Consider the following 13,121-nt stretch of genomic DNA (forward strand, 5'->3'; position numbering starts at 1 on the left):
TGCATAGCCGTGAAACAGGGGCAAAATCCCTGCATATATTCTGAAGAATGTCAATGAATAGACTCTGCATATTTGGCACATTTCCACTGAAAGAGATACATGATGGTCACCAAAAATGTTTGCCCGTCCATGTAAAATCTCAACCGTATATATTCTTAAAATTCTTTTTTATATTTTCTTGATGTAACGGATACTATATATGTGTCATGGCATTTGGTGGGATGGGAATCACTTTCTCAAACAAGTTAAGAGCTACCGCGTGCTATAAAGCAGATTATCCATGTCTGGAGTGCTCTCGTGCTCGAGTTTATGCATCTAGCAAGGAACCGTCGTCATAAGAAATAGGAATTTCTACTTGCAGTTTGTTATGTCGACTCAGGTGACTTGGCACCATAGGCCGATCCACCACTAGGGGAAGCCAGGGCGGCCGCCCTAGGTCCTCTTAGGACTGATCTGAACTCTATGGAAATTTTAGAGATTAGTGCAAAATAAAAATAGGCTCTTCGAGTATCCGACGGAGGTTTTGAAGGCAAACTTAGACGTCTTGGACTATCATGTGTGGTTCAGCCCATATAAAAAACCACAACCCACAAAGTGCAATAAGAATACGATCAGTCTTTCTCATGTTTCTCGCTATTCTCGACTTCTGACTTTCTGGTCGTCTTTCTCGCTAATTCACAAACTTGCGGAACCTAAGAACCTGCGCCGGGTTGCAGGTATCTTTATTTTTTATTTGCCCTTTTCACATAGTTAATTGTTTAAAAATTGATTAAGGATGAATCATCGAATGATTTGGTGAAGTCAGTTTAGAACTATTAGTATTAGTATGTATGGCTTCTCTTAATTTAAGGAACAAACTTCTCTAATTTTGATGTGGAAAATATATGCTAAAAATTTTAATATTGGTCAAATTATTATGTTTCCAAAGCAATTTATGGAATTTGTTAGCTTATATTTCCATTGGTTTGCTAAAATTTTATGGTATAAGTCCGCCCTAAGTAATTTCTCGAGCTGGATTCGCCCAATTCGCCCCAGGCACAGTCTCAACCCCCAATCCTAAAATCTAGACACTATACAAAGAAACTTCACAGGCCAAGGGTGCTAATAAGGGATTAGGGTTTTGGACGTGGTTCTTAAATAGTAGGACTCTACTGACGTCATTTATATACCGCTAGTGGAAAAGTAAGGAGCTTCGGTAAAAAAAATACTTTCTATACTCGTGAATGTTTTCTTTCTTTTTACTTTGTCATAGCAAAATTGCAGTATGTTTCCAAATTTTGTGCCCATGAACCACGAATAGTGTGTGAACGTCTATTGGTGTTATGATTTTTTTTTCAAAGGTATATGCTCATTCATTTTAGTTAATATAACAAATCATCATAGTTGACTACAAGTCAGTGTACTACTTCCTCCCCCCCCCCAACCCCCCCCCCCCCCACACACACACACAAAAAAAAAAAAAACAAGATCGTTGTTTTAGAAATAAATTTTGCCTGTCTGGATTCATTCATGAAACAACATTTTTTTTATGAAGGGAGTATGTGTTAGCTCTAGCTTGTGGCGATGGCAGTCACAAAGGTGAATAGTGATTGCTACTAAATATAGTGTTGACTCGGTTACCCTCCTAACATTGGTATAGATTTATAGTATATGGTATCTATATCTAAGTTTAATATTAATAACTATCTATAAAGAGCCAAAATTTCAGGCTGCCAAATATTTTCTTCTGCATGATCCTGTCCGTGTGTTAGGTTTACCGATCGCCTCCTTCGTCCAACGTTTCTAGAAGAGCAAAAACAAAATAAAAAATATTCTAGGGTTCCTAATGCAAAATCTCATATTACTCCGCTCGGTACGATGGAAGAGAGAAAAAAGAATAAAAAATTTTCTAGGTTTCCCAATGTAAAATCTCCAATTTACTTTTCTTTTATTTTTTAAATCGACTGAAAATTAATAAATGCATAGTAATTTATAGAAAAATCTAAAAATTATAAAACAAATTTTGTTCAGCTCCACATATGTAGATCCATGCAGTAAACAAAAATATCACAAATTTTAGTACACTTTTTTTTGGAAATGCTTGCCTATGCTTTTTACTGTAAAATTAAAATTGTAGTTATCTTGCTCCAATTATTGGAAGAGAGAAAAAAGAATAAAATTTTTTCTAGGGTTCCCAATGTAAAATCTCCAATTAACTTTTCTTTTATTTTTTAAATCGGCTGAAAATTAATAAATGCATAGTAATTTATAGAAAATCTAAAAATTATAAAGCAAATTTTGTTCAGCTCCACATATGTAGATCCATGCAGTAAACAAAAAATATCACAAATTTTAGTACACTTTTTTTTTTGGAAATGCTTGCCTATGCTTTTTACTGTAAAATTAAAATTCTAGTTATCTTGCTCTAATTATTATAAAAATTTAATGGTAGCCTATTTAATGTGATGCTTGATTCATATTTCATAGCAATCCTAATCTAAATTAAAAAAATAATGCTAGCATCAAACTTCTTATGTTTTAATATAATACTGAGGCATATTAAGAGGTAATATTAGAGTGAGATAAGATTTAACTATTTTCTGTTTTTATTATTAAATAAATATGTCTTTAAGCTACATATTATTGTAAATATTAACTATCTAATACCATAGATGTTATGGTTATCAATAAAATAAATTATGGACTTTAAATTTTATAAAAAGGATAAATATAAATAGATATGTAACATTATGTCATCACTTTCTAGGGTTATTTGATGTTTTTCTTCCGTTGCAATATTATCAAATTGAGGAAAAGCATTTAAAAAAATTGTGGCCCCCCGGCCCCCACTCCTCCCATGGCTCCGCTCTCCGTCCCCGTCCACCCGCCAATCGCTCCCATCCCCGTCCCGCCGCCGCCACTTCCTCCGCCGGGGGCGGAGGCGAGGCCGACTACGAGGTCTCCGACGACCACCGCGCCGCGTGGGAGCGTCACGAGCAATCGGTGCAGGAGCTCCTCTAGCAGCGCCGCGCCTACGCCATGGCCGTGCGGGCCTGCCTCCGCCGCCTCGGCGAGCGCAAAATGGAGCGCCACAACCGCCTCCGAGCCCTCATGGTCCGGCTCGAGGCCGATGGCCAGGTCGACCGTCTCCTCGCGCGCGCTGGAGGACGACCACGCTGCGCGCACCGGCGAGGAGGAGCAGATCCAGTACCCCTTCTTCACCAAGGGCACGCAGGAGCTTCTCAAGGCGCGTGTCGACATTACACAGTACTCGCTGCCCCGTGCCAAGGCCAGGATTGAGATGGCCAAGCGCTGCCATGAGGATTCCGATGAGGACCCAGAGGCGGAGGCCAAACTCGTCGTGAAGCAGGGTGGAGAGTTTGTCCTGGAGTGTAGCGAGATTGGAGATGATCGCCCTCTCATCGGTTGTTCCTTCTCTTATGATGCATCAATGCTGGCCACAAGGTACTTCCTCTTATTAATCATACGGAATACATATGCTTTGTTCACGTATGTCTCAAACAAATGTTGTGATGAAAGGATGTTGAGAACTGTTACATATTAATTGTATTATTATGTGGCGGCTGTGGCTGTGGGCTTTTGTCACTAACTGCGCCGCTGGTTTTGCTTTGGATTGCACTGAGCGACAATAAAAGTGGACTGATCTGACGTGTTGTTTGATGGAATTGTTCTCTCATGTGATGCTTTTATGCTTTCTTTACGTAATATTCTTCCCCTTTTAATTTCTATACATATTTTTTATCTCATTTTTTACTCTTTTTCCTCCACTGTACATGAAGATTTCTGATTTTTTTTATGGGACATGATTTTTTTTTCTATTTCTTCTCAAGGTGATTTCCGATATTAGTTTGGTAGTTTTGTTTGTTTTGGTGGGGTTATATTTATTTGATTCAAGGTTGGACTAAACTCATTTAAATTTTACAAAAAGTGTACAATTATCAAATAATAAATTCTATACCCCGTTGCAACGTACGGGCATGTTTTGCTAGTATTAACTAAAGATTGAAAAACTTATTCCTCTAAATTTTGATTCAACGCCTTGTTTTCCTGTCCGTGTGTGACAATTTAATATTCATTCTGCACCAGAGCATTAGTACATAAGTAATCAAATATTAGATTTATTTACAATTGGTTTATTGTCCCTTCTATAGCCCGAACTCATAACCCATGTTCATTCAAGTTATAAGAGCGCATGTCTAAACATGGTACAAAGTGATTATAAAAAGTACTATTAGAACATATGATATTCGCAAGATTCAAGTTCTCTTGCAACACACACATATTTGCTAGTAAGGCCTTGTTTAGTTCACCCCAAAAAGCAAAAAGTTTTCAAGATTCCCCGTCACATCGAATCTTGTGGCACATGCATGAAGCATTAAATATAGACGAAAGCAAAAACTAATTACACAGTTTAGCTGGAAATTGCGAGACGAATCTTTTGATCCTAGTTAGTCCATAATTGGATAATATTTGTCACAAACAAACGAAAGTGCTACGTTACCAAAATCTAAAATCTTTTCGGAACTAAACAAGACCTAAATACTGCACGCAAGCGAATACTACTTGGACATTTGGAATTTCGAAAATAAAATAAAATAAAATATATCGCACATAACTAGCCATATACTCTACTCCATCCCCGTTCCTGGACAGCCGCAGCCGGGGAGCCAGCCCGCAAAGTTTTCCTACCGGACGCGTCACACGAGCCGCGTGCAGGCGTCAGGCTGACGCCAGCCGAGCCGACATGCCGACCCCAGCTGTCAGTGCGCGTGAGGGCCGCCCGCTACGCGCCGACGCGTGTGGAAGCGGTGCCGCCGCGGTGGTCCTCTTCCACGCGTGCACGCGGGGTCAGCCATGCAGCCGGTGGAACCAGTCAAAGGGGCCTCCCGCTCCCGCCGCTCGAGGTCGTCGCCCCCACGACCGCCCGCCCGCCCCCAGGGTCGTCGCCGCACTCGCTGAAAACCTGGGCCCACACCGTACGGAGCCCCACGTGTCCGCGTCAAAAAAAGTCAAAAGGCCCGCCCGCAAGTACGGAACCACATTTACTGCGTCTTCAAGATTCGTGCACGGGTCGGCTGCCATGCGATGGGGGCTCGCTTCGCTCGTGAACGAGCCATCGACCTGGTCAAGAGTCAAGACATGCGACAAGCTACGATATATATATGGCCTTGTTTCTTCTACCCTAAAACCTAAATTTTTTTTTAAAATTCTTCATCACATCGAATCGAATCTATAGACGTATACATAGAATATTAAATATAAACAAAAATAAAAAATAATTACACAATTTAATCAAAAATTACGAGACAAATTTTTTAAGCCTAGTATTATTATTTTATAGTTGAACAGTAATTACCACAAACGAACGAAAATACTAAAGTGTCGTGAAATTTTTTGGACCGGGAACTAAACACGGCCTATGTGTGCTTACACGTTTTGATTTTGACTTTCGGAATTCAATAATCACGGTACGGTTGCTTGTTCAATTGTATACTTTGTTCATACCGTACCGACCAGAGAAAAGAGCTGCACCGCCGCTAGATGCAATGTGGTTTTGACTTGTGCGTTAAAAAAAGGGGGGCAAACTATCGACACAAGTCCATGTCACTGTTGAATTTATTCCAACTGCAGTATGTCATCCACTCTTTTCTAAAAATTATCACGGTAGTAGCGATAAAACATCGAATGCTATTAGTCGTATATTACTATCGTCATTGAAGCGAAGTTTACTTCCCTGAATTCTTATAATGTGAGATATTTTGACGACGTACAGTGAAATTTGGATACATTTAATCTTTATTTATTAGTCGTAGCCTAAAAACATACTCCTCCTTTTTTAAAAGTGTCACTATGGTAGTCGTACTAGTTATTTTTTAAAATTTCACAATATTTATATTTCTAAATAAGTTTGTTATAAAAAAATAAATTCATTCAATAATACTAATTATTTACCATAGATTGAAATAGAGTGTGTTGGCCTTCTTGGGATTCCGAAGTGAGAATGAAGGTTAAAAAGAGACGGAGCAAGTATGCACCCATAAGCAAGTATTTTATACAATACAATGTATTTTGTAAAACCATGAATGGATATCGTAGACAAGATGACCAAACATCAATAAGTAATAAAAAATCAAAAGATGGCGTCCTCTTGAATCATAGCTAAAAGGTTGCATATTCTATCTATTTGATGAAGTCAAAAACCAACGATAGAAATTATGTTGGCATCCTCTACAATTAAAATAATTTAGCTATTATTTTACTTTTAATTGTAGAGGATTACATATCATGTTAGAGCTGCTTATAAATGTGAACCTTACCAAATCAGATATATTTTGGTTATAAATAATAAAAAAACTAAACATACTCCTCCTTTTTTAAAGTGTCACTATGATATTAACATCAGTCATTTTTTAAAATTTAAAAATATTTATATCTCTAAATAAGTTTATTATAAAAAAATTCATCCATTAATACTAATTATTTACCATAGATATTAATATTTTAACATATGTTTGGTTGAAATAGAGTACATTGGCCTTCTTGGGATTCAGAAGTGAGAACGACAGTTAAAAAGAGACGGAGCAAGTATGCACCCATAAGCAAGTATTTTATACAATACAATGTATTTTGTAAAACCGCGAATGGATATCGTAGACAAGATGACCAAACATCAATAAGTGGCATCGTCTTGAATCATAGCTAAAAGGTTGCTTATTTTATCTATTTGATGATGTCAAAAACCAACGATAGAAATTATGTTGGCATCCTCTACAATTAAAATAATTTAGCTATTATTTTACTTTTAATTGTAGAGGATTACATATCATGTTAGAGCTGATTATAAATGCGAACCTTACCAAATCAGATATATTTTGGTTATAAATAATAAGAAAAATAAACAAATTTTAGGCCAATTTAGCAATAGTATCTAGAATAATGATATGTTCATATATCCTATCCATGGAACAAAAGATTTTATACAATGTATTGTTCATAAACCTGTGACTAAATACATCAATAATTAATAAAAACTAATAAAAATTTCAATACACAACATCCTCATGTATAAAATCGTAGCTAAAATACTGCATTTTATGTCTATTCAAATGTCAACCAATAATGGAAGTTTCAGTACATAACATCATTTACAATTAAAATTACAGCTAAAAGTTTGCAAATTGGAGTACATGTATCTTGATAGAAAAAATCACAAGTGTGGACAACATTAAGTAAGAAATATTTTGGCAACAAGCAGTAATAGGAATTTAAATTCCTTGCTAATTTATCAATCGTATCCAGAAAGATATGCATGAGCAAAACGAGATTTTATATAATACTCTCACCATTCTAAAAAGAGTGTCAATCTAACTTCTAAAAAGTCAAAAGCTTTTTTACTTTGACCAATCATATATAAGAAGATATTAATATTTATGATGCATAATAAATATATTAGATAAATCGTTGCTATATTTTTATTATATAATAAGCATATCTAGAGATACAAATGATATTTAAACTTAAACAATAGGATACAAGGAGTATATTATAATTATAGTCAAAATATTACAGATAAAAATCCATTTAGATATTAATAATTAATCAAAGAATTTCAACACACTCTATCCTTATGATATAATAAATCATATCTAAAAGATCGGGAAAAACATTTGTGTGTATATCTAAAAGATTTTGAGTGAGAAATTCTTCTTAGAATGCCTTTACTTATTGGTAGTTTTTTCATTTATATAGCCTCCCTTTCTCCCTCATCATCCTTGAATTCTCTCACCCCTTTGACATCTCACAAAGTCAAGTGGGGCTGCCCTGCCCTGGCGTGCCTTGTCCTGCGCCTGCCGTGCTGTGCCTGGGCTCCTCTATAAAAACTCCAAGCCCCAAGAAAAGAAAAAGAAATTCAGAAAGGGGAAAAAAAAAACCCAGAGCATAGACCAGTAGCCCTCACCCCTTTTTAGGACAGGATCCAATGCCTTTGCCCACCACACTCTCTCTCTCTCTCCTTTTACTCTTCCCATAGTCTCCTCACTCTTCCAAAACAATCAATAAACTAGCAAAAGTCAGCGCCTCCCCCTTATCTCCTCCTCCGCCCGTTTCCTCCAGCTAGCCCCCAAGAACCCAACCACTCCGCGTCGTCGTCGTCGTCTGCTGTGCTTTTCCCAAATGGAGGAGGAGCGCTGCTTCAACAACTGGGATCTGGACGCCGTCGTGCGCCTGGGCTGCCGCCGCCGCCTCTCCCCGCCGGGCCAGCCCGACCCGTTCGCGTCGTTTCTGCCTCCGCCGCCGCCGTCGCCGCCGCACAAGGAGAAGCCCGTGGTGCCAGCGCCGGCCGCCAAGGAGCCAGAGCCATATGCGGCGTGGCGCTTCCCTGACCTCGGTGCAGCTGGCGGCGGGCAAGACGGCGACGAGCTCCTCAGGGCCCTGCTAGCCGCCCCCCCGCCTCCCCCGCCTCAGCCTCTGCCAACGCCAACTCCGCTGCCTCCCCCGCCGCCACAGCAGCAACGGCAGCCGGCTGTGGCGGCGGTGGACGTGCCGCTACCCCAGGCGCGTCCCGCTCCGGCGAGGGCGCAGCCGAGCGGACGGCAGGTGCCCGGTGGCGTGCCAAGATCCAAGAGAAGGTACGCTTCCCTGCTCGAGCCCTCGACACGGCGGCGCTTCATTGACTTGTTTCTTTCTTGGGGAGGTTGAAAGCTCGGGTATTTTGCAAGCTAGCTGCTGACGCTGTTTTCCGTGCACTCCGCAGGAAGAACCAAGTGAAGAAGGTGGTCTGCCATGTTCCGGCGGACGGCTCGTCGTCGGACGTGTGGGCGTGGCGCAAGTACGGCCAGAAGCCCATCAAGGGCTCTCCCTACCCAAGGTCAGTAGTCAGCTAGAACGATCCCCTTGTCTCCCTGTCAGCTTCTTGCCGGCTCGTCGTCGGAGGAGGAGTCCGATCTCACCGGCGGCTCGGCTGCTCTGTTTCTTGAACGAACAGGGGATACTACCGGTGCAGCAGCTCCAAGGGGTGCGCGGCGCGGAAGCAGGTGGAGCGAAGCCGCGCGGACCCCAACACCTTCATCCTCACCTACACCGGCGAGCACAACCACGCGGCGCCGACCCACCGGAACTCGCTCGCCGGCACCACCCGCCACAAGTTCCCCGCCTCGGCGACGCCTCAGCCGCCGCCGCCGTCCGTCGTGGTGGGCGGCGCCGGCGCCGGAGCCGGAGCCGCCCCCGGCGACGCGCAGCACCAGCACCAGCAGCCGAGCCCGAGCCCGACGTCGACGTCGACCGCGGGGCTCTCGCCCACGACGCCGCTGCGCACGCCGTCCATGGAGGAGGACGACGAGGAGGAGGAGGACGAGCTGCTGGTGGAGGACATGGAGATGGCCGGCGAGGACGAGCTCCTGTTCCTCAACCCCGACGCCGACGCCGGGGCACCCATGTCCTCGCTCTTCGACGTCGTCGACGAGCCCTTCCTGAGCTCCCCCTGGGTGACAGCCACCAGCAGCGCCGGCGAGCCAGCCACAGGGGCAGCCGGCGCCGGGAGCTGACTTCCTCTTCTTCTTCTTCTTCCAAGAGAGAGACAGTGATCGATGTGCCGTCCGTTCTTGTAGATGAAACAGAATCAAGGGAAGGGAATAGACTATAGAAGAGATCATCTGATGATCTGCCATTCTAATGCATCCATCAGCTAGTGTCATCATCATCACCATGATACTAGTAGTAGTTCTAGCATCGGTAGTCAGTCCTGACCAGTACAGAGCTTGATCCATCAACCTTCAAGCAGTTCTTCCTCACTGATCAGAACAGCAACATCTTTGCATTTTTGTTCTTTTTTTCTGCTCTTTTTTTAGGTATGGTTGGGACTTTGTATCTCTTTACCTTAGGTGCCTGTTTTTTCTTTGCATTTGTGTATAGAAAGTGGTAGATGATGAACCAACAAAAGGAGTGAGTGAAAAAAAAAACTAAAGGTGTGCTTGGGTGGCTCTTCTTGCATCTTCCTTTCCCTGCTCAACAACTTTTCTTCCTGCATGTAGCTAGCTTCTTCCTGTGTAAACTTCAAGAGAGATGAGAACCCTTTAGTGGCAATTTTAATCACTTTCGTTGTTCTCAGGAATGAAACCTCCATCTATCTTTGCCCTTTTGATGGTTCCTTGCCACTCTCTTGATGGATGGATCTGTTTGTTTTGTTTGTGTGGTGTGTGTGTGGATGGGGCTCGGTGCTTTGGCAGCCAGCAGGAGTGGAGGATCGGAAAAGGTCAAGGGGTTTAGTGTTATTTTTTCTCTTGGTTTTGTTTGTATCTCCTCTGACTTTTTTGAGGGGAGGACAGAGGGGGGTGCTGTGTTCCCATGGATTCCATGAGAGCTTTGGAGGGAGAGAGGTCAAGGAAAAGTTGGAGAGATATTGTTAGGACCACCCACAGGCCACATGAATAAACCTACTCCATACACAGTGTCACACACTAGCACAAGCTACCGAGTGGGGCTGGAATCTTAATGATTGGAAATGCGAACTATAAGTGAAATGCCTGCAAAATCATTTGCAGCCTGTGTGAAACGCCTTTTAATGTGCTTAGCCCTTGTTTAGATCAAAAAATTTTTGGATTTTGACACTATATCACTTTTGTTTTTATTTGATAAACATTATCTAATCATAGAAATTTATCTCGTAATTTACAGGCAAACTGTACAATTAGTTCTTGTTTTTTATCTATATTTAATACTTCATACATGTGCCGCAAGATTCGATGTGACGGAGAATCTTGAAAATTTTTTTAGTTTTTGAGGTGAACTAAACAAGTCCTATAGAATAGCTAGATCCTTGTTCCTCGAATCAGCAATATTTTCGAATCTTTGATATATAAATTTGTGTTTTTTAAAAGAAATGCTTAATCATCTGTTTAATTTTGCCATTTGCTCCATTCATTTAAGGCCTTGTTTAGTTCCCAAAATTTTTAAGTTTGTAGTACTCTAGCACTTTCATTTTTATTTGACAATTATTGTCTAATCATGGACTAACTAGACTCAAAAGATTCATCTCGTGATTTATTGACAAACTGTGTAATTAATTTTTATTTTTGACTATATTTAATGTCCTATGCATATGTCGCAAGATTCAATGTGATGAGAAATTTGAAAAGTTTTGGATTTTGGGGTGAACTAAATAAGGCCATAAGTTTGCTGGCACATCGACTTCTTATGTTTTCATTGTTTTTGTATTACATATCCTAAGTGTGCTCAACACACTGCAAAATTGTACTACTATGATTTGTATGGAGAAATTTGTGATTATAGAACTTCAATCATGTGGGTTTCGTTATAATAGGACTCTAAATATTTGTTTCGCTAAAACGACTCCCGAATCATTAATGCTTTGCTATTATAATATTTGAGACTTAAATTGGCTGTTTTGCACTCAAATATCTTCCAAACTTGAAATATTTTCAATCAATGGCCATATTGCCCCTGGGGGCTAATAAACAGTCTGCTGCTAGCATCTGGTCGACTGCTGCTGCATGCCTGGCCGCCTGCTGCTAGCGATGGCCGATCGGCTGTCGCGCCACAACCAGGTGATTCTGGTGAAGGCGGAACAGTCCGCGGCGCGTAGGCTGCGCGAGAAGGCGTCGGAAGCGGAGCGCGAGGCGCGGCGCGGCGCGGCACGGCGCCGAGCTGGAGGAGCATCTCGCGTGCCCCTGCGGCGAGGCGGCGATGTGGCAGGCCAAGGCGCTGTCGGAGCAGGCTGCCGCGGTCACCCTGCACGCAGCTCCAACACGCCGTGGCCGCGGCACTGGCGTCGGTCGAGGAGCTCGCCGTCGTCGGCGACGCCGGCCTGGCGGAGTCCTCGTCGTCAGCGTCCGTGGACTCTTGCCGCCGCACCATGGGTCCGGGGACGTCGTCGGACTCCGCGTGCCTCGGCTGCCGCCTCAGGCCGGCCTCCGTCGTGCTCCTCCCCTACTGGCACCTCTCCCTCTGCGGCGAGTGCTTCGCCGCGGGCGACGCGGACGCCGCTGCCATGGCGTGCCCCGTGTGCCTGTGCGTGCAGACGAGCAGCGTCGAGGCCATCCTCTGCTGAGCAGAGCTTTCCCCGCCTCATCATCCAGGTCAGGCATGCAGCAGCAGCCGACGCTAGCAGCAGGCTATTTATTAGCTCCTAAGGGCAATATGGCCATTAATTAAAAATATTTCAAGTTTGGATGAGATTTGAGTACGAAACGTTCAATTTAAGTCCCAAATGTTATAATAGCAAAGCGTTAACGATTCGGAAGTCATTTTAGCGAAGCAAATGTTTAGAGTCATATTATAACGAAACTCATACGATTGAAGTCCTATAATCACAAATTTCTTATTTGGATTATGTTATTGAAGTTCTTTCTCATCGCTATTAAGAATCCTTTTTTTAAATGTAACATTGCTTCTTTTTTAGAAAATACTTGGTAGAGAAAATTACAGAACAATCTTTTAGAATATGTCGCATCTCAAAAATTCTATTTTAGAATATGAATAACAAAATTAATTATTAAATATGTTTTTCTAAAAAATTTCAAGGTTTAGTTAGATCGTTGACAATCTGAACAGTGAAAATTTGATTTTCTAAAAATATAATTTATTTTATTTTTTTTCTTTTCAAATGACCTTGTTTTGGTTTTTCTTTGGCTTTTGGTTAGTTGAGTGAGTGTTACTTTTTTTTTTTTGCTTTTCATCCCACTACAAAGGTTTTTACCCTAACTCAAACATTTTATTTGCAACGCTATAAATTTAGTCGCCTTAACTGTAACAAGTACCATAACAATTGGTTGAGATACATGGCACTTATTGTATCTAAACTGTACAGTTGTGTTAATCCTAATCTCCAGAAGGGTCGAGATGGCGGACTAGAAGGAGATAAATAGTCCTTTCTAAAACTGATCGCACCGGTTATGCCAAACTTATGCGGAATTAAAACTATCGGTCTAGCTAAGACTCCACCCCTTTATATTGTAAAATAGACATTGTAGCACTTCGTTTGTATTTGACAAATATTATCTAATCATCGACTAAATAGTCTCAAAAAAAATCGTCTCGCAAGTTACAGACAAACTGTGCAATTAGTTATAGACACATCGAATCCTGCAACACATACTCGATGTGAC

General features: G+C 41.7%; 2 protein-coding genes and 1 pseudogene across 2 annotated transcripts; all 3 read left to right on the forward strand.

Moving 5' to 3' along the window:
- On the forward strand, window positions 2,837–3,834 carry LOC110434743 (U4/U6 small nuclear ribonucleoprotein PRP4-like protein). The gene is made up of 2 exons (XM_021459458.1): window positions 2,837–3,444; window positions 3,831–3,834. The coding sequence occupies exons 1-2, from the start codon at window positions 2,837–2,839 to the stop codon at window positions 3,832–3,834; spliced, it is 612 nt and encodes a 203-aa protein (XP_021315133.1).
- Window positions 7,902–10,268, forward strand: LOC8078365 (probable WRKY transcription factor 27). Its single transcript, XM_002451862.2, has 3 exons — window positions 7,902–8,627; window positions 8,753–8,866; window positions 8,984–10,268. Exons 1-3 carry the CDS (start codon window positions 8,173–8,175, stop codon window positions 9,540–9,542), a joined length of 1,128 nt encoding a protein of 375 aa, XP_002451907.1. The 5' UTR covers window positions 7,902–8,172; the 3' UTR covers window positions 9,543–10,268.
- On the forward strand, window positions 11,532–12,064 carry LOC8078366 (annotated as a pseudogene).

Source organism: Sorghum bicolor, chromosome 4 (genome assembly GCF_000003195.3).
Source record: "Sorghum bicolor cultivar BTx623 chromosome 4, Sorghum_bicolor_NCBIv3, whole genome shotgun sequence".
Taxonomy (NCBI): domain Eukaryota; kingdom Viridiplantae; phylum Streptophyta; class Magnoliopsida; order Poales; family Poaceae; genus Sorghum; species Sorghum bicolor.